Genomic DNA, 23,626 nt, shown 5'->3' with positions numbered 1-23,626 from the left:
ATCATTTCACAATAAACCTTCTGGGGTTTCTCCAGGACTGACTTGACTTTTCAACCCCAGATCATTTTCTCTTTGACTAGGTAGATTTTGACCCTAGATCATCTCCTGAAGAAACTTGATATCCCACTTAAAGGCATACCCTAAACAAAAGCGTCCTTCCCGCACAGGGCCAAAAATTCCAAGGGCTAAAATGGGGGAAGAGCTCTTTAAACAGCTCCAAGTTTTTTTCCCCCTCCTGTTTCTTCTGTATTCATAATACTCCTGTCTCCTTCTCATACGGGAGTATTCCAACAGAACTGTTCCCAGACGCAAATAAACGCACCGTACTGGGTGAGGGAAATTGGGGACCCTCGTATAGATTGAATTAATCATGTTGATTAAATCGTAAATGTAGTCATACATTGCTGAATTTAACACGCTTTTTAAAAATAACAGATTTCCTAAGATGTAATTCACATGCCATACAATCAATCCATTTAAAATTAATTAACATTTTTTTAAAAAAGCTAAAAAGTTTCCTCTTCTCTACCAGTTACCCTTGTGCAAGTACCTTCCCTTATGTCTTAAAGGAACCCCATGTTCTCTAGACTTGGCCAGTTCATTTCCTTTATCTTAATTTCAGTCTATAGAAGAGCAGGGCCCTTTCCACAGGTCAGTCTCTAGCAAACCTTCTGGTTCTAGGCATTGATTTCCACTTTTCTAGGCCTGAGTACTCCATCAGTACTTTCTGGGTTCCAGCCGTCTTTTCCCCTTACTCCTCCTCCTTTCCCTCACACTTCCTCTAGCTGAGTCCTTCCTGTTTCCTTTTTATCTACTCCTGTCCTTGTTCCTAGTCCTTCCAGCAGGCTTTTCTTCCTGCCCCTCCAGTTTAGTTCAGATAGTGTTAGCTTTTATTTGTTCCCTAAACATGGAGTTTTGGTTAAAAGCCTTATTAGCTATTCACCTTCAATTATGAGTACAACTTATGCTAACAGAAAGTTCCTTCTGTTTGCTTCAGATAAGAAAGCTCCCTCTAGGAGTTGTAAATACACCTTAACATGTTAAAGCTAATTAAATTTTGTTCTGGGAAGTCCTTCAATAATCTTCCCCAATTTAAAACTAAAGTGTCATGTTTACATTTTAATTATCGTTGTCCTTCTTTTAGCAGTTAACACCTGAGGGGAGGAGCATGTAGTATTTTGAGGCTAATGCTGTCTATCCCTAATGTTTCAAATAATGTGGGAGGCCAGACTCTGGGATGGTAATAAGATTACTTTGATGCATTTTATTGTGGTTCTTATATCTTGTCTGGATTGTTTAAAGCCCTTGAAAGTGGTGATTAAAATGATAGATTGTTCCATAGAAAAAGAGGTCAGATTTGTGGTTACCAGGGCTAGGGTAGGGTAGGGATTTGGATGAAGGCAGTCAAAAGGTGCAAACTTCCAGTTTTAAGATAAGCAACTACTAGAGTTGTAATGTATAAAGTACATTATGATAACTGTAATTAATACTGCTGTATGTTATATATGAATGTTAGGAGAATAAATTCTTAGAGTTCTTATCACAAGAAAAATATTTTTTTTTGTTTCTTTAATTTTTCTATCTATATGAGATCATGGATGTGACTAAATTTATTGTGGTTATCATTTTGTGATGTATATAAACCAAATCATTATGCTGTACACCTTAAACTTATATAGTGCCATTTGTCAATTATGTCAATAAAACTGGAAGAAAAACCATTTTTTAAAATGACAGATTGTTCATAGTTCACTGTTTTCATTTTCTAATTGTTTGGGCAGGCTCACATGTCTTCTGACACACACTATTTGATAGAATTAACTTTGACCTAGGGCAAAAATAATATTTGCATGATTCCTATGGCCTTATAAAATGCTATTTGTTAAGGCTACATCATTGCTTTTTCGTTCTAATAGCTGGCCCCTTTTCTAGGATACAATGAGGGCAACAGATATTAAGAATAAACCAGAGAAAACCAGGAAGGAGAAAAGGTACTCTGCCGGGGAAGTGAGAGTGTGACAGCAACAAGTGAGAGGATGGTTTTTTGATGTTTTAAAACATAAAAACATTTTAACATAAAAAGTAGTTTCTTTACTGTTGATTAGAAAAAGTTGTTACTGTGATATCATGTAAGGCAGTGTGGTATAGCACACACATGGTTAAAATCACTGCTATGTCATTTAATGTGTGACTAAAGTCAAGTTGCTAAGCTTCTCTTTCCTGCTGTAAGCAATGGGAGTACCAGCACCCACCTGAAGGGCTGTTGTGAGAGCTACATTAGGCAAAGGTTATATCGGATGCTGAACAGAGTGCTAGGCCTCTCAGAAAAATGTTGAGTTTGTTTTCTTTCCCCTTTGTACTTACAACTCATGGTGTCATTGTTAGCTGACACTTGTTCTTACAGTGCTGATAATGAACACATGCAAATGGGGCAGACAGGATAGTTTTGTGACTTTCTGATGTGGACTGAGGCACAACGGAAGAGCCTGGAATTTGGTGTCACGTGATATGTTGGAGGCTCTACCAGACATAAATTATATGAATTTAGGTAAGTCCCTTCATTCCTCATCAGTAAACTGGAGACAACAAATTGCCCTCACTACCTAGCAAGGAGGTAGTGTTCAATGAAATGTCATATGTGAAGGTACTTTGTGAACTACATGGCTTTGAGTGAACATGACTGTCTATAAAGGACAGCTTTTGCTTGCAGTCTCATCTTAGAATATTTATGGATGTTAGTCCTTTGAGAGATAAGGAACAACATTGTATATTCAAATGCTACTTAGAAGAGAGCCTGACAACATCGAGGAGGTTATGCTAGTACATATATTTAGGTGATAGCCTGGGTTTACTTTTTTAAGTGTTTGGTTGAGTCTAATTCTTTAAATTGCCTCCTTTTAGGTTTCTCCTTTTCCCTAAAATGGAGTCTTTTATATGTTTGCTTAAAAGTCTTTTTATTTCTTCCTTGGGAAGAAGATGAACATCTTGGGATCTGGTTGGGAGACCAATCAGAATGTAGCTCCATATGTACCTGACTTGGATTATAACTCTCTGCTTTCTTTTATCTTATAAATGGTTTGTGTAAACAGAATCTAATAGTAAACAAAAATATTCAGCTCTGTAGGACGAGAGTTGCTGTAATATTATTTACCCTGAATTGATATTCAAGGCTTTGGAACCTGTAGAGCTAGTAGATTAATAGCCTGTAAGTATGAAGTTTTGAGTTACAGTGAGAGATTACGATCTCTTTTTTAATGCTTGTGACAAAATGTAGAAAAAGCACCTTCAGAAGCTTTTCAGATAGCGTCAGCAACTATACTATTTCAAAGTGGGAGTTGTGAATGGGCAGAGGCATTTAATTAACTTGGTCATGATGTTTATAATTGGGATAACTATTTAGTCCTATCTCTGTTTTATATGGGTCTCTGACCTTATTGATCATTATAAGTATCCACAGTTATATGTAGAGATTAGAGTATGAGCTCTGGAGTCAGAGTGCCTGGGGTGAATATCACCTCAATTGCTTGCAAACTGGGTTACCTTTGACAAGTCACTTGTTTGTTTCCTCACCAGTATAAGGACAGTAATACCTCACAGGGCTGTGGTGAGGACTGAATGAAGTAACACTTGTGAAGTTCCTAGCACAAGGGCCCAGACATTCTGTGGCTCGGGTTGCTATTGCTGATACAACTGTTATTACTGTTGTGGTTTAACTTGAACCCCACAAAAAGCTTACAGGAGGTCGGCACCTCAACATCTAACATTTATTGCACATGGCACAGTACAGTGTGAAAAACTGAGAATGATCTCAGTGAGGGGAACTGTTAGAAATGCCTTATGAATAAGCTTATCCCCAGTGTTGTCATCAAAGCATAATTTTAAGCATCAAATAATAGCTATTATAATAACTACATGCTTAATTGGGACTCGCTAATTAATGATCATTTTCTGCTGCCCAGTCACTAGTTATGTTTCATTTTATGGAATCAGTTTTTTGTAAATAAATTTATGTAAGAGCCTATTATCTGCAGGTAGTGTTTGGCTTTAGCCAGTTAAATAAAATCTGACTTTATTAACACTTCTTATGTATTTAATTAGAATTAATTTCGTGGTCCAGGGGTTAGTTTATCAGGAGAAATACGTCTAGTGGCAGGACAGGTTTCTGACTTTAAAATAAACTTTTGTAGTACATACATTTTGACATGGTGATCAGAATTCTGGGCTTTTCCATTTACTGATAATGCATTGCTGTGAAGGTGTTGTATTATTCTTTGGTCTATTAATTAGTTCAACAAATAGTTTTTGAGTGTATGCTGTTTATAAGACAGGAGCTATGGGGAGAACAGAGATGATGAATCAGATATAAATCATGCTCTTAAGCTTGCGTTTTATGAACATTTACTTCTCAATTGTAACAGTGCATGACACTTTTTAATTTTTCTCTTCTGCTTTACTTGACTTTAATGGATATTTGATTTAATAGATATTTGATTTTTCTCAGGTTTGTAGTACTTAATACAGCAAAAATCCCCCTTGTCTCTGAGCTCTAGTGAAAAAGATGGCTCATAGAGATGGCCTTGGAGGACATTGCTATGATAAATTATAAAGATCATGTCATAAGGATAAGGTAACATGGATATTTATAGGTATGCATTATTTTTCCGACTTGTTCTTCAGTCAGCCAATTGATATCTATCAAAAATTGGCAAATTTAGAATATGCCTGGGTTTGTCACTTCTGCTTTAAAATAACCCGATGAGGTTTAACTGATGACCACCACTCTCATTAGACATTAGAAACACATCAGAAAGTTGTCTTTGTGTTCAGTGTTGTTCAAAAGATCATCACTGACTTGACTTGTCAATGTGTTTCTGATTACTAAGAGTTCTAAGAAGAGCAGTAGCTCTCAGTTACGTATCCTGGCCACACACTGAAAGGCCCAGGTGCAAGTGTTCATTGACTGATGATTGATAGATTTGGTTGTAAATTACAGTTGGAATCATTTAAATCAGGGAAACTTTATTGATCAGTAAGTTTGAGACAAATGGATACTGCTTTCTGAATTCTGAGTTAAGAAGTGGATACATTTATTTTCTCATGCATTGAGCAAAGAGCACTTTTATTGCCAATAAATAGCACTTAATTTTGATCTTTTTTTCTTTGTCATGATTTCAAGAAAGTAATTATTTTTTTTAGTCTGAATTTAGATACTCAAGGGTAGAATTAAAGCCTTTTAAGGTTAAAGGATCTAAAATCCGAATTCCGATGAAGATTATGTAGGTTAAGAAGGAATTGATTCTGTTTTCAGTTTTTAGTGCCCCACATTATATTAAAAGTATTGTCTCTTATAATTAAAGAAATGATTATGAATCTATTAGGATTAGCTCTTAGATTGTGGTGGCAATGTAAAATTACATTTCTGCTTAATTCTCTGTTCTTTAAAAATTTTTATTTTAAGTTATAAGGACTGGTTACTGTTTGCCTGATTTTAGGTGCTCTTTGAATGTTTATATTTTAGTAGTACATTGATTTTATACATATTAGAGAAGTTAACTAGCATGTATAAAATATCTTCATGGATTTATTGCGTAAGGTGAGGTTAAATTTTAAAGAGTCAGTTTAAAGTAAAATAATGGTTAATGTGTTATGGATATGGCAATAATCAAAAGGTAATCACAATTGACTGAAGCTTGGGAAAAACTGCATTAGGTAATCTTTTTTAAAATTTCTTTTTTTCTTTCTCGTCAAATCAGAGAGATGGAAAGATCTTCATACTGTGGAGAAGTAGAAAGGTAACTTGTCCAGAACTGTCCAGTTAGTCTTTGGCGGTGAGGACTACAAGTAGGGCTCATTGCTCCTAGGCAAGTGTGGCTTTTAAGTTGCCTTTTTGTATGTCCTTTTTCTTTTTAAAGAGAAGGCCACCTTTTCTGGAGCTGTTCTAAAGAACTGAAAGCTGAATGTTAGCAATTTCTGAGCACGTGTCCAACTCTAGTTCCTCCTCTTAGATGATAAATTGTATTTCTGTGTTTTGCTGTATGTAGCTTGCTCCACACACGTATCTTATGTTTATTTTTTCATTAAAAATGTTTAATAAGAACACACGATGTGAGCCTCTTGAATCTCAATAATAATTTTAAGAATTTTTTAAAGCATTTATTTAGCAAGTAATGTATGCCAGGCCCTCTGCTAAGCACTTTAATATGTTTTATTTGCCACTTAAAAATAGCTAGTGTTACCTGTGATCTAGAAAGACAAAGGGATTTGTAGGTTTTATATTTAATTGTCATAAAGAATCAAGAAAGGACATTGAAAAATGATTGCTGAGGGTTCTGTAATGAGAACAGGTAGGGCATTAGTGGAAAAATAGTGGAATTCATTGTTTCTGTTTAAAAGGAAGTGAAATAGAATTTTAGGCATGAAAAAGATTTTTATTACCTTATCTGTTACCTTAGTCTTTGCAGAAAATTTGGTTCCAATAGCTGCTTCCCAAGTTTATTCTCTTCAGCTTGAATACTTATTAGTCACCACTGCCAACATAGTATAAGCTTCCTAAAACTTAACTCATTATCTCACATCCCCTACTGATCCCTCAGAAATCTACAGTTTTCCCCAGTGGCTACCAAATTAAGTAGGAATGCCTCACCTGACACTGGAGACCTTGCTGTTTATAAAAATAAATATTTAACAATAAAAATAGCTAATATTTGAGCATGTTATTCATCAAATATTATTTGAGGGTGTTTCATATGTGTCAGGCACATTTACACACACGATCACAACTAATGCCTTAAAGAATCTTTCCTAAGTTGGGGATAGTACTGTTGTCCTTATTGTACATATGAGGAAAACTGAGGCTTGAGAAGTTAAGGAACTTTTATGAAACCTGTGGTTTGTGGTGGAGCTGAATTTCCAGCCTGGGTCTGCATGAGCTCTGAGACATGTTGCTCTGAGACATGTTGCTAACTGCTCTGAAATTTTTAGAATGTTACATACATTTTAAAAGGATCTGACCTTTTCCCTACATTCTCATCTCCTGTGATTTGCTAATTGCTTTTTTCCCCTATTTATGGAAATAGAGGAAGGAGTTGGGGCTGGGGTTGAGGGGATGGATCAATGGGCTTGGGGCCACTGAGCACAGTTCTGTTCACAGCTGCAGATCACTTCACCTGGATTTTGGTCTTGGCAGTCAGCTGAAGTTTCCTTCTTTCTTACACTGCGTGTTCCATGCCTGCTTACATAAACTTCACACTGGGTTAAACTCGCCTAATTAGGAGTGGGTATACATACTCTGGTTACCAAGTTGCTTCCTCTTCTTTATTAGCCCAATTGAAAGTACAAACAAGTGCTGAGCCTGTGATTTGAGTTTGATTTCTACTGAAAGCATACTGATTGAGCATGTTTGACTGAATTTCAGCCAACAGAAGTCGGTATCTTTCCTCATAATTATACATGAGGAGAAAATATCTGTGCCTGGAGCTCAGATAAATAATGTACTTCAGAATAAAGTGGTTTTCGGAAGAAGATTCAAACAATGTAATGTGGGAGATCTGCCCACAGAGCACTCTGTTACTCACTTGGAAGTACTTTTAACACTAACTTGAAGCACAGTGTTCTTGCAAGCTAAGTTTACTTCTGTCACCTGCAACTTCACTCTGCTTTCATTTCCAAGGTTACTCACTGATGGGATGAACAAGGAGAGTTGCTCTTCAGGTTCTGGTCTTGGATTCCCAGTTGCTCTTCACATTGAGTTTCCTAGGTCAGGGATTTAGGGAAAGACTTGACAGCAGTAGTTCGTCACTTTAGTTGTTTGCTCTTCTCATGCCAAGCATAGTTTAGCTGACATGCCTTCACGTTCACACTTTCCTTGCCGCCTTGCTCACTCCGCACTTTGCAGAGGTGGATACCCGAGATTCTATACCTCTCAGGATACAGAGCTGATATACATTGGAGATCAGGTCTGTGTGCTTTGAGTACTATTTTCCAGTTAGAGCAAATCCTAAAACAGGAGTTATTTTCCAGAGGGCTGGGGCATGTAGGAATCAGTGAGGAAATGGCATTTGAGGTAACTGACAAGTTTGTAATAGATCCAAGCAGCAGAGATGATGTTGGCAGAAAGGCTGATTCCCATCTTCCCTGTTGCCTCTGCCGGGACTCCTTCTGTTGACAAGGTAAGGTAAGACTACCTTGTGTGGTTGATCAGGTAGCTCTACAGGGTCCCCTTCCTTTGCTGGGGTCCTTTATAACTAAGGTAACCGTATGTCCTGGTTTACCTAGGACTGTTCCCCATTGTCCTGGTACAATTATTAGTGCTTTCATTCTTAAAAAGGTCCTAGTTTGGATGATAAGTCATATGGCCACCTATTCATAATCATCTGAGCTGTCTGGTACTCAGGTAAAACCAAAGCCCTAGTCTCTTAACTCCTCCCATTCACCATCGAATGCCTCTTGCTGGGAAAGCCTCCAGGCCTCCGTTTTCCCCTTGTCAGGTCTTTCAGCTGCCACTTTCAAGGTACTGAATTGAATCTGAGAGGCCTAGTGGTTGATTAGTCATTTGTCCCCTCCTTGTCCTCTTACTTAGAAAAGAAGAAGGAAAAAAAAAAAGGCTAAAACCATTAAGAAAAGCCTAGATCTAGAGGCTAATAAGTTACCCCTTTCTATATATCTTTTCTTATAGTTCTTGTTCCACTGTTGACGTGTACATTTTTTTTCTTTCTTTTTAAAGTCTTCCTGTGGATTGTTTCTTGCAGAGTTGATTTTGAGAAAAGATGTTTTGAGGAATGTTTCTCCACTGAGTTGGATTTTGTTTCCTGAGGTATTTTTAACCAAAAGTGATACGAGATTGATACTAAAACTATGCTAAATGCTTAGTTTTGTGGAGTATAAGTCTAGCACCAGATACATTTGATATAAAAGTTGGCCCTCTATAGTGTATAGGTTGGCCCTGAGAAGGGTTTTCAGGAATTGTAGTTTTTAAGGTATATATGGGCAATTGGCTCTCGAATGTCTTTCATGTTATGGAATGTCATCATTAAAGAAGTTTAAGAGATCTGGATTAGAGTTCTGATTTTACCCTTCTTGTGATCTTAGACTAATGATGTTCTGTCTCTGGAATCATACAATTTTATTGCTGGAAAGGACTAATGATCATCTAATTGAAGCCTTTAATTTTACATATATGGATATAAAGAAACAAAAAGGTAAGGTGATTAGCCCAGTAGCTCACAACTACTATTGTGATAGTAAGTAGTACAAGCAGAGTTAAAATCCTGCATCTTCTGATCTGGTACTCAGAAGGGAGTCATGAGGTTTTGCATTTATGAAGGACTTAGTCAAACAAAGCGACTTACTCCACCAGGAGCTGTTTTATTGTCTCTGAACATGGTTGTTTTGATTAAGTTAGTGATGTCTCATTATTTCACAGATGAGTAGTAGAGATTTTCCAGGGTGGAGGCAGACTGTCACTCTGACTGTCTCTCCAGTTTTAATTCTTAGCCTGCCTCTACTTCCTTACTTTAAAAAGTCTTCCAAGATTATTACTCAGGAGGAGGAATTTTTTGCAAATCCAGATGCCTGTCAAAATCTTGTTACACAACTTTCTTCATTCTGAATTTCCATTCAAGTCTTGTATTTAAATTTCCGGTTGTATCTTTTGTGTTACTCCTTAAGGCCAAGAGACTAATTGGAGTCTCTGAGGATTGTTGTTTCCTTCTTTATAGATCTTTATAGTCTTAACCATGTTTGATGGCCTAGTGCAGATATCTTATCACTTGCTACCGTAGATGGCTGAAGCATGTTTTGCCTTAGACATACCAGCAAAAAACAACTGAAATTGGCACATTTGGCATCCAACTTCAAGCAGCCCTTAATTTACTCTCAAAGTTCACATCTCTGTTTATACCTACTCTTGGGTGGGTATTGTGTACTTTCCTGGAAGGACTAAGCATTGGTGCTGCTCATTGGTTCAATTTTTAGAAATTGCCCAGGAAAAGAAAGCTTTATTATGTTGTTAATGGATGCTTATGTAAGGAATTTTGCAAAAGTTAGCAGGCATAATTAAAAAAAAAAAAACCTGAAATGTTAGAAACTTCTCAGAATGACTGAAGAACATCTGTGCTTTAATCGGGAGAGCATATTGTCCAGGTTAATTCACTATGGCAGAAGAAGTGGGATTAGACATGAAGACAGTCTGTAGTCTGGGAGTACTTCAAAATGATTGCATCATCCACTATCCTAGTAACTTCCCTGTAAATCCTTACTGTTGTTGAGGCTCTGAGAATCTGTTTTTAGTGTTGCCCTAGCTCTATTTGAGGAGCTTTTGTTTTTTGACATTTCACTAGTTCCATACTTTACTGTTGAGAATTCTGTTGAATCATACAGGTTATCAGAATATGGCATTTATAAGACAGATTTCCCACATTCTTAAATTTTGGAAAAGTCACATGTTAATTATGGGAAATTTGGAAAATAAAGAGATACTTAAAGAAGTATCCCACCAACTTAAGATAACCATTTTGGGCACATGGGACATATTTTAGCCTTTTTTGCATTCATATGTACATATTTTAAAAATGGAATTAGGCCATCTCTGCTATTTTAGTTTTTTCTTAATATTAACATTTTTTTCAAATGTCATTGAATATTTTCAGAAGCAGAATTTCTCAGCCTCAACACTGTTGACATTTTGGGCTGGATAATTCTTTGTTATGGGGGGGGCTGTCCTGTGCATTGTAGGACATTTAGCAGCATCCCTTACCTAAGACTAGTATATGCCGGTAACATCTTCTCAGTTGTGACAACGAAAAATGTCTCCAGATATTACTGAATGTTCACCGGGGGTGGGGGTGGCAGATTGGGAATTACCCTGGTTGAGAATTACTATTCTAAAGCAAAAATTCTTAAAATTCTTTGGTGTCAGGACCTCTCTGCATTCTTAAAAATCATTGAAGACCTCAAAGAATTTCATATTATATGGATCGTATTTATCAGTTTTTATTGTATAAGAATTTAAAACTGATAAAGTTTAAAAATTTATTTATTTAAAATCAGCAATAGAGAATTTTATATTAACGATAATATTGTAATGAAAATAAGTATACTTTACAGAAGTAAAAAAATAGAATAGCATTGTTACATTTTCCCAAATCTCTTTAATGTCATAATAAATATCATGAGGGCATTTACACTTACTCTGTTGTGAAATAATGATTTAGCTGAAGTATGTGAAGAAAATTCAGCTTTCCACAGATAGGTAATTTTAAAAGGGGAAGAGTATTTTAACACCGTATCAGTTAATTGTGTATATTCTTCTTTGATACTATATCAAAACTCAGTAAGTGGAAGTTTCTTAAAGATTAGCTGCATTGTAGAATTTGAAACCATATCAGAGAACTTTACATAGTCTGTTACATGATAATCTGTTAGTTTGCCTTTAACACCTTTAGCTCCTCAGGTTGCTGTCTTCTCTTGAAAAATGCAAAGAGCTGGCAACCTTGAGCCTACACTCCTCTAAGGCAGTAACTGGCTGGAGCTGAGTAGTGGCTTGTCCTTTAAAAAGGGTTGTATATTCTCCAGTCTGCCGTTTAATTTGGCAGTTTTCACTCATTTGCTTTGCTGCCTGCCCTGTTGTACCTGAGAGGCTGGATTGTATCATGGTTAAGGGGCGGTCTTTGGAGCCAGATAGCCTGGATTCAGCTCCCAGCTCCCATTCTTGGTACCTGTATACCTTCGGGTTATTTAGCTTTCCTATAGTTTCATCTGGATATTAAGGATAACAATACCTACTTCATAGGGTTGTTGAGAGGATTAGAAGAGCCCCATGCATTGTTTTAATTTTTTTAAATCATTATTTCTTAACCTTTATTGTATGTTTTCTTTGAAAGACTTCTTAGCATACAAGCATTAACCTAGATACTAACATTTCTGTATGTGGCAGCACACAACCCATGCATTGTTTTATAACGTCATGCATTGATCATTTGGAAAATAGTGGCTGAGTTATGCAGATTTTCCAAATCTTGATCCATTTCATTATGTAATATATTTTAAGAAATCATATTTGTTAATATCACCACCATTTCATCAGAAAAGTCTTTAAGTATTGGGAAGTGGTCAGGTTCACTGTGGCAAATAGTACATTTTCCAAAATTCTTATTTTTACTTGAGAGCTTGAATTTTATCATTGACTACAGATACTGCCAGTTGTTTTCCTTGAAATGACAGACTCGTGTTCATTTTTGAGAAAATACCTGCCAAATACCCAAGTCTGAATAACCACAGTGTATATCAGTTGTTTCAAGTAAGATGATATTCCATGAAAAATGCAGCCAGTTCAGCTCACAATAGGAACTATCTCACACATGCTTTTTAAAAAAAAAAACATTTTTTTCAGTGTGCAGTGGAAGTGCTTCATGTGTACTTCCCATCTCATCATACAGAACATTAAGATGTGTACTCTGGTTGAAATTTGTTAAAATTATTTTTACTGCTTCATCAGGGACATTCCTAAGTGAAAGTGGCATTTATTTTCTACTACCAGTGTGTGGCAGTTAAGGGCAATCACTACCTTGATTAGCCCTAAGGCACCAGTAGTTTTACCCATCTTTGCTTTTGCACCATCAGTACAGTGTCAACATCATGAAAAAGGCAAATAACATTTTAGTGTTATTGTGAAAATGGTTTTGTCTTAGCAGGCCTCCTGAAGTTTGTGGAACATACTTTGAGAACTGTTCTAAAGTATAATATAGCAGTATTGTGTCCTGTCAAGGGCCTACATCAGAATTTAACCAATTCCCTCTTATTCTCTTTTTTTTTATTTGGGGGGTGGATAATTAGGTTTATTTATTTATTTTTAATGGAGCTACTGTGGATTGTACCCAGGACTTTGCATGTTAAGCACGCACTCTACCACTGAGCTATACCCTCACCACTAATTCCCTCTTATTCTAGTTGTTTTTTGCTTTTATCAGAAATCTTATAGCTAAACCTTTGCAAAAACTTGTCTTCTTTCCCCTTAGAATAAAATCTTAGAAATGGGATTCTGGATCAAAATTTTTTTATTTATAAAATTCATTTGATATATATTTATCTACTAAGATGGTTGAACTAACCTATTTATACTTGTACCAGTATATTATGAGATTGCATCATGGCTATTGCTGGGCCTCATTTAATCTTTGCCAATTCAGTCAGTATGTGAAAATGGCATTATTTTAAAATTTTTATTATTACTGAAGTTCTCATATATCTGGACTTGATTATTAGTGAAGCTGAATATTTTTATCTCAAGTTTTGGCCATTTTGTAGTCTTCCTTTAGGCTGATTACAGCACAACTGATTAGGTTGCAACTTTCTTTGTTAAAATGGTCACGTTCTCCTAATACCTTCTAAGGTTAATCCCTTGGTACCCTGTTTCGGTCTGGGTATGTATCAAATCACAACCTCAGATTTAGGGGCCTTCTCTTCAGGAGGTATGTAGTAAATTGCCAGGTAAACTATTCTCTAAATTTCAGAAGTTTGAGCCCCATATTTTGACTTTTGTCATATTTAAAGGGTATCACCTGTGCTATTATTTAACATGTTTTTCCTAAATTGACTTCTTAAAACAGTATTTGAAAGTAAACTTTATATTACTATAATGTCTATGAAATCATGGCTTTTGTGTGGTAGGATTTTTTTTCCTGATACACATTGAAATACATAATTGTTAAAATTACTTCTCTACCGTCTGAAATCATCCAGTGGCTTCTGCTTACCACACTTTAGGAAGAGCAGAGGCTTTGGAATCAGACATCTTGGATTTGAATCCCACTCTGCCTCTGCCTAGTAGTTGTCACTTGGGTAGGTGAATTTACCTCTTTGTGCCGTAATTTCTTCATTGGCAAAATGGGGATGTTGGAGATGATCTGTTGGTGTCTTCCAACTCTATTCTGTGATTCTGGTGTAAGGTATTTGTAGATTCCTTTCTCTGTTTCTGCTTAGGAATTAGAGACATTGTCTAGGGATTGGTGTGCGGGCTTAAAACTTAATGCTAGCTCTGTTAAACTCTACTGCTACTAGTTGATTTTAGAGAAACTTATTTTCCAGGGTTCTAGTCTCTCTAGGTGTTGCTACTACTTTAATTCCTGTTTTCTGTTTAATGTAAAGTGCTTCAAGCTAGGAGACAAGCCGTCTATCATTGAGGCAAAGAAAGCAATGCCTCACTTTTCATTTCTTTAAAATGGGGATAATGTTTCTGCCTTACATACCTAATTGGATATGTGGAAAAATGAGAAAATAGGCAGATAAGTGGAATCAGCTTTTAGGACAAGGGTACTAGGTAAGGGCAGGGTATTAGCAGAAATTGATGCCTGTAGATGTTATCCCTCCTCTGAATACTTGTGTAGTGAAGTGCAAAATCCATGACATCACCTCTCCTTATCTCTCCATACCTGCCAGTACTTGCCATTTGGTTTTTTTCTTCCTGATTTCGGAAGTGCCATTGGACTCCAATTTTGTGACCTTGGGCAAATTACCCAACTTTAACTTACCTGTGGGCTAAATGCAGCCTGCACCAAGGCCTGCATTCAGCCTGCAAAAATCAGGTTGCTGTCTTCTCTTGAAAAATTGGAAGATCTGGCACATTTAAGCCTGTATTCCTCTTTAGCAGTAGCTGGCTGGAGCTGAATCGTGGCTTCCTTTAAACAGGGTTGTATATTTTCTAGTCTGCCATTTAATCTGGCAGTTTTCACTCATTTACTTTGCTGCCTGGCCCCTGTTGTACCTGAGAGACTGGATTGTATCATTGTAAGGAGCGGTCTTTGGAGCCAGATAGCCTGGATTCAGATCCCAGTTTCCATTCTTGGTAGCTGTATACCTTCAGGTTACTTAGCTTTTCTGTAGTTTCATCTAGATAATAAGGATAGCAATACTTGCTTGCTTCACAGGGTTGTTATGAGGATTAGAAGAGCTACTACATGTAAAACCCTTAAGGTAGTCCCTGACCTAGAGTAAATTTAGCTGATGTTAACTATTGTTGTTGGTGTTCAAAGAACATGATAATTAGCTAACATTTATCTAATTCATTAATCCTAACACAAAATAGGTAGAGTTATTTTCTCAGTTTTTCAGATAAGAGGATACAATTTAAGAGAGGTTAGGTAACCTGTCTAAAGGTACACAGCTAGTAAGTGGTAGTAACATTGACAATTGAACCTAGATGCCTGTATCCTAAGCCTGTGGTTTTCAGTGCTATGCTGTGCTGCTTCACACTACATCCATCTCTAAAACAGGTCTAATTGCAGAAATGGCATCCTTGGGTAAGTAGAGATTAGTGCTCTTAATGTTTTTGTAAATGATTTGAGAAGAGAATGCATACAAGTATCCCAAATTTATATATGACATTAGTTCCTTCAAGTAGTGAAATACCAAACTGATGGGAATAAACTCTACAGGCAACTATTTTGTCTGGGTGGAGTGAGTGAGGAGCAGAGTGGTAACTGAATTTCAGAGTAGGTAAGTATAAAAGAATACATAAAGAAAAATAACAGACTTCTTATAGAATGATGTGTTCCAAAATATTCAGTAAGGACTTGAGAGTCATTTTAGGCTATTATTCAAAGGTTGAGATGGCCAACATTTCACACCCAGTATAGCTATTATCAAAAAACCAAAAGCAGAAAATAACAAATGTTGGTGGGGATATAGAAAATTGGCATTGCTGGTGGGAATGGAAAATGGTACAGCCGCTGTGAAAAACAATATGGCGGTTCCTCAAAGAAAGAATTACTATATGATCCAGGAATTTCATTTCTAGATTTACATCCAAAAGAATTGAAAATAGGGACTTGAACAAATATTTGAACACCCATGTTCATAATAGCATTATTCACAATAGCCAAAAGTCGGAGTATCCTAAGTGTCTGTCAACAGATGAGTGGATAAACAAAATGTGGTATATACATACAGTAGAATATTGCTCAGCCTTAAAAAGGAATGAAATTCTGGCACATGCTACAACATGGGTAGACCTTAAAGATTTTATGCTGAATGATATAAGGCAGTCATAAAAGGACAAATATTGCTTGAATCCATTCACATGATGTACCCAGAGTAGTCAAATTCATAGAGATAGGAATGGTGTCTTCAGAGGTGGAATGGTGGTTGCCTGGGGTAGGGGAGGGCCTGAATGAATAGCTATAATTTAATACATATGGAATCTCGGTTTGGGAATATGAGAAGTTCTAGATGGATGGTGCTTCTCTTTCTTGTGTAAAGCTGTGGAACATCCTCATTTGGAGTTGTAAGTGGTGTTCTGGCCTCTTGCACTTTGGTGGAAGGGATGCAACTTGGTTTTAGGCTCCAGGCCTAGCTTCTTGGATTATTAGTGAGTCATTTTGTCTCTCTCATCCTCATCTGGAAAAAAGGTTATATAATCCTTACACTGCAAGCAAAGATACATGCAAATAAACTTTTATACAAATGTTAATTATTTTCAACTTTGGGAAAACAAAACAGACCTATTTCTCATTCACTGATGCAGCTGGGCTGTATGGCACACAGGCTCTACCTCTGTATCTCCATGCTTCGTCTTAGAGCTCAGGAGAGGTATGGGTGACACAAAAGGAGGTTTGGCTGCAGAGCGGTGATTACACACATACAGAAGAAGGAATCAGTAGACTGAGAAAGAAGGGCAGGCTAAATGATTTCCTTTAGTTTTTTCAGGTTGAAAAAATAAAACTGCAGCAATATAGATGGACATTAAAGACATTAAGTAAATTACTATCCCTAGAGGTACCTCTGTTAACCATTTTGCATCTGCCCTTCCACATACAAATTTGTGTGTACTTTAGTTTTGTTAAAATATGTCATGCTATTCATTCTCTTAGGCCACCTAAAACAAGAGTTAAAAGATTAGAACAAATTCATGAATGATACTTAAGAGAAACTAGGATTTTTTGAGGAGTGTATATACCTAATAAATGACATACTGGGCTAAGTGCTATTAAATATATTATCTCACTCAAGACACACAACATTCCTGGGGGATAGTTGGTATTTTCTTCATTTTACAGCCACAGAAATGAAGCTCGAGAAGTAGAATAACACACCCAAGGCCACATGGATGGTGAGACCAGGATTTGGTTCCAGACACTTATTCCAGAGCTTACACTTCCTGTACCACCATTGCTGCCTGTCAAAGATGAAACCCCAAACTCTGACTCTAATCCCATTGTGTCAATTTTTAAAAGAAAATAACATTTTGAATACTTAACACAGTCATTAACCTTCTGTAGCTTAGTGATTATTCCATGTCAGTACAGTACAAACAGCTGCCTTACCCTTTTTTTTTTTTTTTTTTTTGCCTGCGGGATACATAGTACATATATAAGCAATAAACTTCTGCATTTTTAAAATTGTGGTAGGATATACATAACACAAAATTTACCATTTTAACCACTTTTAAGTGTGCTGTTCAGTAACATTAAGTACTTTCACATTGCTGAGCCACCATCACCACCATCCATCTCTGGAACATTTTCATCTTGCAAAACTGAAACTCTGTACCCATTAAATAAGGGCTCCCATTGCTCCTCCCCTGAGCCCCTGGCCACCACCATTCTACTTCATGTCAATATGAATTTGACTGCTCTAGGTACTTCATGTAAGTGGAATCACACTTTTTGTCCTTTTGTGTTTGGCTATTTTCACTGAACAACAGTTTTAAGCAGACTTCTGTTGATAGACGTTTAAATGTCTTTTGCTCTTCAAACAATGTTGTGCTGCAGGAACATTTGATCCATAATTTCACTGCTCTCTCTGTTCTGTGCTGTACTTGGCTGACTTTCTGAGGAAACCTAAAGCAATTTCTTTCCTTTTGTGCCTTAGTTTTCTGGGCTATAAAATAAGAAGAATACTAAATAATTACTTTTGTTACAGTACGATGTGAGCTCTTGCATACTTTCTGCTTATAGCTTACAACCCAGTAGGAAAGAACAGTATTTAAATATAAAGGCTTTCTGTAACTACAAAGCTGTTGCCACAATGTGATTGTAGTACATTTCAGGATGAATTGGTCAGTTTGGTGCAGAACTAAATCAACCCAAGATAACCAGCATCAGAGTGGCTGTTTCTCTTGGGGTTCTCAGATGGGTTGAAACTAAAGTTTAGAAGGCTTGGCCTCTACTTGTTCCTTGCCTGACACTGGCGCCAAACAGAAAGGGCTTGCCTTCCTAAGAGGTTCCTGTGCTTTCCCTGAGGTGTTTGAGAGGCTGGGGCCGGCCCACAAGCATCCAACTTCCAGGCTCACAGAGCTGCCTTAAAGGATCATACTCTTCACTTGGATTGTTGTGTCTCTCTGTAGGAAGATACAGTAAATCTCTGCTTTTTTGAACTGACCAGGTGATTTACAGAGACAGACTGTAGAGCTTTTTTCATGTTCTAAACTGATTTATCCTTGCTTCACCAGCCCTCCTTTGCTTTGTGGGGTCAGAGATTTGGGCATAGCTGTTCTGCTCCCTCTACTGGCTTAAAAGCAGCCCAACAATGTCAGATTATGCCTCAGTTTGCACCCTTTGTGGGTTTTGCCTACGCATGATTGAAAAGTGTTGTCTTTGCATAGGGCTCTTAATACCTTACCTAAAGAAAGTGGCGGGGGCGGGGTGCACCTCTCATCTACTGACACTAACCTTGAGGTCAAAGTAGAAGAAGCAGGCCCTGCCATAGCAATAATTTCTGCCTCAGTGATTCCAATCTCCTGTGAACTTGGGCTGTCATCATCATTTTTAGGTACTAAGGACTCATCATTTTAAATGATCCCAAGGCATGCTCTACAAATAACCATGCATTTTAAATTACAAAGTATTTATTTGGCAAAGTTAAATCATCCAATAAATGTCTAGAATAAACATTAAAGATAATGCTGTCTGGGTGATGGAGGAAGATCTTTTGGCTGAGAATGGTTATGACTGAGTACATAGGTTTAGATACTCTGTTTTCTTTTTTATTGAACTTTTTTTTTTTTAAGCTGTTGCAGTCTGGAGAGGTTGTGCTGCCTGAAAAAATGCAGAGGTGCCCTCAGTTATATTTCTTTACTATGGGCATCCCAGCACATCCTGGAGAGTCTTGTCTTCTTTTTTCTCTCATAAACATTAAAAATATATTTATTTTATGGAAACATGCAAGCATATATAAAAATGTAGTGTACTCATCCATAGTAATTATCAACATTATATTAATCACTTATCTCTGCACCTTTTTTTACCCTGGAATATTTTAAAGGAAATTCCAGACATTCACTATTTGACCCACTTCAGAATGCATCCCTAACTGATAAGGACTTGTTTCTTTTTTAACATGACCACTATATTACACCTAAGAGATATAACAATATCATGAAATACATAAAGAAGAGAGAGATCAATTGTATTTGGCTAAGTGTTGACAATTTGTTAAATTTTCTTCCAATCTATTGTTTTTTTAAAAGAACAAAACTTTACAGATACAGTTGAAGTCTGCTTTTACTATGTGTGTTTATTCATAAATATTATGGTATTGTTTGCATATTTTAAAATATATGCTTATATATACATATCCTTCTGAAACTTTTTATTACTTACCACTAGGTTTTATTCATTTTGGTACATGTGTCGCTAACTGATTTTATTGGTTTTTTTGAGGGGGGAGGTAATTAGGTTTACTTACTTACTTACTTACTTACTTATTTATAGAGGAGGTACTAGGGATTGAACCCAGGACCTTGTGCATGCTCTAGTGCTTGAGCTATATCTTCCCCACTGCTAACCCATATTAAATGCTGTATGGTGTTCCTCTAGGTTTAGATTTCATTTGTATTTATATTCCATTGAATTTTATCAGTTTATATATTGATGGATATTTACGTTACTTACTTTTTTTTGTTATTATGAACAATGAGGCGGAGGGGGAGGGTATAGCCCAGTGGTAGAGTGCCTGCCTAGCATGCACAAGGTCCTGGGTTCAATCACCAGCACCTCCACTAAAAAAATAAACAAAAACTTAATTATCTCCTCCCCCCCACCAAAAAATTTAAAAAACAAACAAGAAATGAGGCAGTGAACATTCTAGTACATTTTCTTGTGCCATTTTGTAAGAAAGTATCTAGATTATAAATTACATTTCATTGATTACTGCAGAGGTTGAGATCCTCTATAATACCTGTTGACTATTTAGTTTTCCACTTCTGTGAGTTCTCATATTTGCTTCTTTTCCTAGTAGTTTTCAAAACTGATTTATAGGGATTCTTTGTATACTCTTCATAATAAGCCATTATCAGTTTTGTGCGTTGCTAGAATATTTATAATTTCAGGCAGTCCTTTCCTGGTCCCTGCCCGTGCTCCCTCCATTTACTCTTAGTTAAGTTGGTTTGTTTTTATTCCTGTGGTCCTTTATTTTATTCTTACCTACTTGTTTTTGGATTATGCTACCAAGGCAGAGAATCCCTTCAGTGGTCCATCAACTGAGTTTGCTTTGTCAGTTATGGTTCATTTTTTGTTCTGTAAGACAGGCAGTCTAGAGGAGTGGTTAAGAGTGGGGCTATGGAGTCTTAGCTGCTTGCTTTTGAATCTTAGCTCAACCACTTTACTACTGTTGTGACCTTGGCAAGTTACTTAACTCTCTTGGACTTGGCTTTACAATCTATAAAACCCATGAAGTAGAGCTATTATGATCCCCATTTTGTATTTGATGAACCTCAGGCTCAGGGAGATTAGATTAGAAATATGAGTAAATACAAAAAATATGTGGGCCTCTTTATCTTTTAATTTTCCACTTTTGATAGAGTCATGGGTACAGAGAAATATTTCTCTAATATAAAATACACAGTAGCAAAAGCATTGCTAGATCCCTGACCTGTGGCCTCAGTGTTGGAGAAAAACAGTAAGAGTAGAGACTATTGAGAACTAAAGTGTTGGTGCCCTGTCTAAATCTATTAATAGGGTGGAAAGCCCCTTTATGTTACTCTTCATTAAAATAAAACAATAAAAAGCCACCTTTATTTTTATGACCTTAAACTTATAAGAGATACAGAATTTAAATAACCATTCAAGCCAGAGAACTCATAGTTGAGATAGGCAAATCATAAATACAGAACACGGTGGGCCATACTTAAGGGATCACTGTGGTAGCCACTGAAATACTGTGGAGGAGGACAGCTGCAGAATTTGATTTTGAACAATAATGAGAGGAAGAAGGATCTCAAGAAACAAGGGGACTCAAGGAGCAAAGACAACTTCTTTCTAGGAGAGAGAGAAGTATGGTTTGGCTACTATATCTTCTACTGTTTTTTGGTTTTTGTAGTTTTTTTTTTACTGTAAAAGGAAATTTGTTTATAGCAAAATGTCGGATGGTAAAGTAAAAGGTAAAACATAAAAGCTTTCTAACAGTATATACCCCAAAGAACTGAAAACAGATATTTGTACATCTGTGCTCTTAGAAACATTATTCACAATAGCCAAGAGGTGGAAATAACCTAAATGTCCATAGATGGATGAATGAATAAAAAAATTTGATGTGTGCATAGTGAAATATTATTCAGCCTTGAAAAGGAATGAAATTCTGATACATGCTACAATATGGATGAACCTTGAGGACATTACGCTAAGTGAAGAAACCAGACACAAAAGGACAAATACTGTATAATTCCACTTATATGAGGATACCTACCTAGAGTAATCAAATTCATAGAGGCAGAAACTAGAATGATAATTACTGAGGACTGGAGGAAGTTATTGTTTATTGGGTACAGAGTTTCATTTGGGGATGATGTAAAATTTCTGGAAATAGATAATGGTGATGGTTGCACAAACACTGCAGATGCCACTGATCTGTGCACCTGTAAGTGGTTAAAATGGTAAGTTTTATATTATATATATTTCACCACAATAAAAATTCTCCAAACAATCCTAGCCTAGAGGTGATGTGTCCATTAAAAATAATTTCTTTTATAGCCATCTAGATATGCAAATACAAGCATAAATATATTCATTCAGTGTCTACTCTGGGGTATTCATTTAGGTGCTGGAAATTCTGCAGTGAACAAAAGTGACAAAGTTCCTGCTATCGTGGAGCTTTTTAAAAATTTGTTTTACACAAATGGATGTTGGTATGCATTCTGTTTTACACCTCATTTTTCCCTTAACAAAGACCTTTGGACATCTTTCTGAGTTAGTTCTTACAGATTCACTAATTTGATGGTTACATGGTATGCCCTTGTATGGATGTGCTATAATTTGTGGCTATTTAATGTATTTAATAGAGGAGTGGAGGCAGAGGTATACAACTTACTACGGTTTGCTGCCCATGTTTGAGCCTATTGTAAGTTAAATTTTTGTTAGTAGTATAATATAGTCTTGTTATAAAGAGTCAAGCAGTGTCAAATCTATAAAGGCAAGAACCGTCTAATCTGTCCTGTACCTCTCTTTTAATCCCATTTCCTGGAAGTAGTAACTACTGTTTACAGTCCATTGTTCATTCTTCCAGATGTGTTTAATGCATGTGCAAATACAAAGAATATATAGAACATGTATAGGACCTGGCTCATGCAGTATAATATTGCTCATTTAACTTGGACAGTTGAGAGTTACGCAGAGGAAAGAGCTGGACTGAGCTTCATGAAAGGTGGATTCTGTCTTGATACTGCTGTTGTGACAGTCATACAGGTTCCTCATTTGTATAGTGCCCCATAGTCAGTGAGATCACATCAAGGAGAGTGCTTTGAAAGCTATTATGATAGAAATACTAGCATGTTTCTTTAGAGTTCTTTGGTTGCAAGCACTAGAAACCAACTCAGATTCTGTTAGACAAAAAAAAAAAAAAGTAGGGGGACATTAGTAGAAAGATTTCAGGTAGCAAATAAAGAAATATTTAAGCAACTGGGTCTCTGGAAATTCAGGGTGGCTTTGAAGGTTTTAATGTTAGTGTTTTTATCCCCTTCCTTTTCTGTGTGTTGTAAGATGTAATTTCTGGGGAAAAGTGAGTGGTTTAGAGGCCATGTGTTTACTGATGGTTCAGAGGGTAGAGTCCTGGGTTTGTGTGCCCCATCAGAATCACATGGAGTTGTCGAGGTGCAGTTTTGAAAATGATGGGATTCAAGGCTGGCAAAACCAAATGTCAGCCTTGAAATGTTAACTGTTTTAACCCTAGATTCTTACTCCCCTCTCAAGGAGGAGATGATCGCCGGGTTCTACTATGGCACATGGAACAAGCCATCCACTCCAGAGTCAAGCCCATACAGCTGAAAGGAGAGCATCATTCCAATATTTTTTGCCTGGCTTTCAACAGTGGGAACACCAAAGTATTCTCTGGAGGTGAGAAGAAGGGAGATTTCCACCTTGGGAAATTCACTGTGGCTGGAATTTCAGATAAAGGAGTGCTAAAATAACTCCGTAATTTTCTTTCCTTTGTCTCATTGAGTTGTGGTTTCCCATAGCTTGTCTTCTCTGCATTACAGCAGTTTAGACACATTTATAGACTAATGTCTGTCTGTCCTTCTACTTTCCTTCCTCTCCTTTGCTCTTGTTTCTTTTTCAGTAGAAACTTTCACATTGCAGTCTGGTACACAGAAAGGTTTTAGAAACTGTACTTAACCTTACTATTTGAGGTACACTCTAGTTTT

The 23,626-nt window shown here is 36.7% G+C and overlaps 1 protein-coding gene across 2 annotated transcripts in view; it reads left to right on the top strand.

Annotated features, from left to right (window-relative positions):
• The window catches only part of DCAF5 (DDB1 and CUL4 associated factor 5), a 93,928-nt gene that overhangs the window by 1,806 nt on the left and 68,496 nt on the right, over positions 1–23,626 (top strand). For both annotated transcript variants that reach the window (XM_010976597.3, XM_010976598.3), the window contains exon 2: positions 23,175–23,318. In XM_010976597.3, the coding sequence (XP_010974899.2) occupies positions 23,175–23,318 (144 nt within the window). The remainder of the gene's footprint in view (positions 1–23,174; positions 23,319–23,626) is intronic.

Source organism: Camelus dromedarius, chromosome 5 (assembly GCF_036321535.1).
Source record: "Camelus dromedarius isolate mCamDro1 chromosome 5, mCamDro1.pat, whole genome shotgun sequence".
Classification (NCBI taxonomy): domain Eukaryota; kingdom Metazoa; phylum Chordata; class Mammalia; order Artiodactyla; family Camelidae; genus Camelus; species Camelus dromedarius.
Note: the sequence above shows the minus strand (reverse complement) of the source record. Positions and strands in the feature narration are given on the sequence as shown.